The following is a 2484-nucleotide window of genomic DNA, read 5'->3' on the forward strand; positions in this document are numbered from 1 at the left end:
CATACATATATTTATAAGTGTGGTCATATGTATGTTCAGCTTATTTGGTCTTATTTGCGCATGAGGCATCAATGCCGCTAAATATATATAATAGTTGTATCAGTACAGACGTTGAATCATATGCATCAGCACCTGTGTTTTCTACTCATATAAGTGTGCGCGTTAGTGCCTGTTTCACTGATGAAGGCCTTTATATGCGCAATAATATATGCGTGTTGATATGCGTTAATATTAACTTCATGTAGAGGAATCTCCAGATGCATGTGTAAGTAACTTTATGATATATGTATGCAGCAATCACATTCATATTTGCATTGTCAGGGCATTTGTTTTATCTGGTGCAGGTCCCTCAGAAGAAGAGCTCAAGGAGCTGCGGCAGAAACAAATGGAAGCAAAGGCCCGCAGAGAAAAACTACGAGCAGCACAGCGACAGCAGCAAACGGTTTAGGGTTTAGGGCTGGGGGTTTGGTCCTAGCAGGTAGGGTTTAGGGTTTGGGGTGTAGGCAAAAAGACGACCAAACGTCTGCACTGCACCGCAAACGAAACCTCTCAAGCCAGACTTTTTCTGTGTTCATTTATTCTTTTGGCGTGGGAGAGTTGAAACCTCAACGGTGGTAGCAATGCTTTGTGAACATTCAGAATACTGTTTAGTATTACGTAGAAGCAGTCGTTATAGTACTCATTATGCTCGTACTGAGCGCGAAGAAAAAACAATGACGGTGAAGCCGCGGGCCCGCGTGGCGGTAGCAGTAACGCCAACATTGGAGCTGATGATAAATACCAGTAACGATGAATGGCATGAGCTGAATAAACACGAATCTGCTGTTGGTGGATAGAGCACCTGGATGCTTACTGCTGAACGCTTGCAGCAATCGTCAGACTGCGCTTAGAACTGAAGAGTGAACTCAGCGGCTATACAGACGTCCCTACAAATATTAACTGCAGCAGCGAGCGATGGTAGAGCGCGTACTAATGTTAGCTGCAGTTATGACAGTAGAAAGAACTGTACAGGAACGATCATTGTCGAGGCAGTAATTGTAGCAACAGCTGCAGCAACTACCCTGCTAATGGGCAGCAGCAGTTTCAATGAGCGTTCAAGTTAACATGAAGAAAATGGAGACGGGGCAGTTTGTTGCCCCCACAGAAAGTATGGTTTGCAGCTTTCAGGTTTTTTCTGTATACTGCATTTTGAACAATGATTGTGACGCCGAAGAGCTGGCGTCTAAACAACAGCAGGAGGAAAGGTAGTTATTGTTCCCACTGCTGCTATGAAGTAGGAGCAATTGCGATGGTATACATGTAACTGCAGTTGTTGCACATGTATATATATATATATTTCTAAATATATGTGGACCTCTGGCCACTTTTATATACATGCATGTATCAGTTCGGCGCCATGGGTTTTACATCTTGGTGCCACGAACGTCTGCGGGGCTGCGGTCGAGGAGGTTCGAGAGGTCATTAACTTTGTCATCCTTTGTGCTGGGGCCCCCGTGTGCATGCACTCCTGTGTAGAGGCTTTTGTCATCGTGGAATTTGTTTGCCATGGCCTTGGTGCCGGTGTATACGGGCCCCGCAGCGCTGGTAAGCTGGGAAACGAGCTCTTGAAAGCCGATTTTCTTCTTTTCGGCGATGAGCTGCAAAGCCTGCTCGAACTCTGGCTCAGTGATGGTCTTGGCGCCCTTTTGCTTCACCTTGGCGAATATGAGGTCTGCGTCGGTTGTTGTGTACAGCTTGCAGAACACCTTGCAGTCCTTGCACACCTTTACGAACGTCCGGCCGTCCATAGCGGCGGCCCCGTGGGTGAAGGAGTCAAAAACGCTCTGGACCGACATCTTGAGGCTGCTGATGAAATCAATTAACGCAACTTACAGACCCTAAACGCACTCACACGCAAAATGCCAAGCTCGTAATGATGGAAAAGGGCCACACGCAATACGAGCACCCGAAGAACGAAAAGAAAGTGGAATACAAACGGTAAAAAGGTATATTTATGGAATGCTTGTCGCCTGTACGCGCCCGAGAAGCACGAGCACCCGAGGCCATGGACACCGATAGAAGCAACAGAGGCTTGCCTGATTCTTAGTAGGGAAGCTGCACTTCTGCTTCATAAAATGTGTTTATTATACTTGCGATATTCTGAAAAACAAAGAAGGTAACTCTACGCTGGCAGTACCAGCTGAAAACTCGCCGCCGCCACAGAGGGTGCATAAGGCCCGTACTCATCGAAGCACGCGTGCACTGTCGAGTTGCTGCTCGAAACCAGCTTGAAATCCCACAAACGTACGGAAAAAAGATCATAAAAAATATTTCAAATGTTAAATTGGCACGTTTTTGCCGTTTGGCTCATTTCTAGCCTCTATTTCATACAGAGAGATTGTAGGGAAAACGATCGCGGAAGGTCACCACCGACCTCGGCTCCTCAGCACAATCACGATGTCTTCTACAAGGACATATTGAAATAATGCTGCACATATACATAAT

The 2484-nt window shown here is 46.3% G+C and overlaps 2 protein-coding genes across 2 annotated transcripts in view; one reads left to right on the forward strand and one right to left on the reverse strand.

Annotated features, from left to right (window-relative positions):
* EMH_0041710 (uncharacterized protein) overlaps nucleotides 1-448 on the forward strand; it is a gene marked incomplete at both ends in the record, with an annotated part of 3290 nt that extends 2842 nt beyond the window's left edge. The window contains one exon of the mRNA XM_013495661.1: nucleotides 345-448. Coding sequence (XP_013351115.1) covers nucleotides 345-448 — 104 coding nt within the window. The remainder of the gene's footprint in view (nucleotides 1-344) is intronic.
* A 955-nt stretch (nucleotides 449-1403) lies between these two features.
* On the reverse strand, nucleotides 1404-1835 carry EMH_0041720 (p25-alpha-domain-containing protein, related; the record flags this gene model as incomplete). Its single annotated transcript, XM_013495662.1, has 1 exon — nucleotides 1404-1835. The coding sequence occupies one exon, from the start codon at nucleotides 1833-1835 to the stop codon at nucleotides 1404-1406; it is 432 nt and encodes a 143-aa protein (XP_013351116.1).
* Between the last annotated feature and the right edge of the window lie 649 nt (nucleotides 1836-2484).

Source organism: Eimeria mitis, genomic scaffold (genome assembly GCF_000499745.2).
Source record: "Eimeria mitis Houghton genomic scaffold, Emh_scaff1682, whole genome shotgun sequence".
Lineage (NCBI taxonomy): Eukaryota > Apicomplexa > Conoidasida > Eucoccidiorida > Eimeriidae > Eimeria > Eimeria mitis.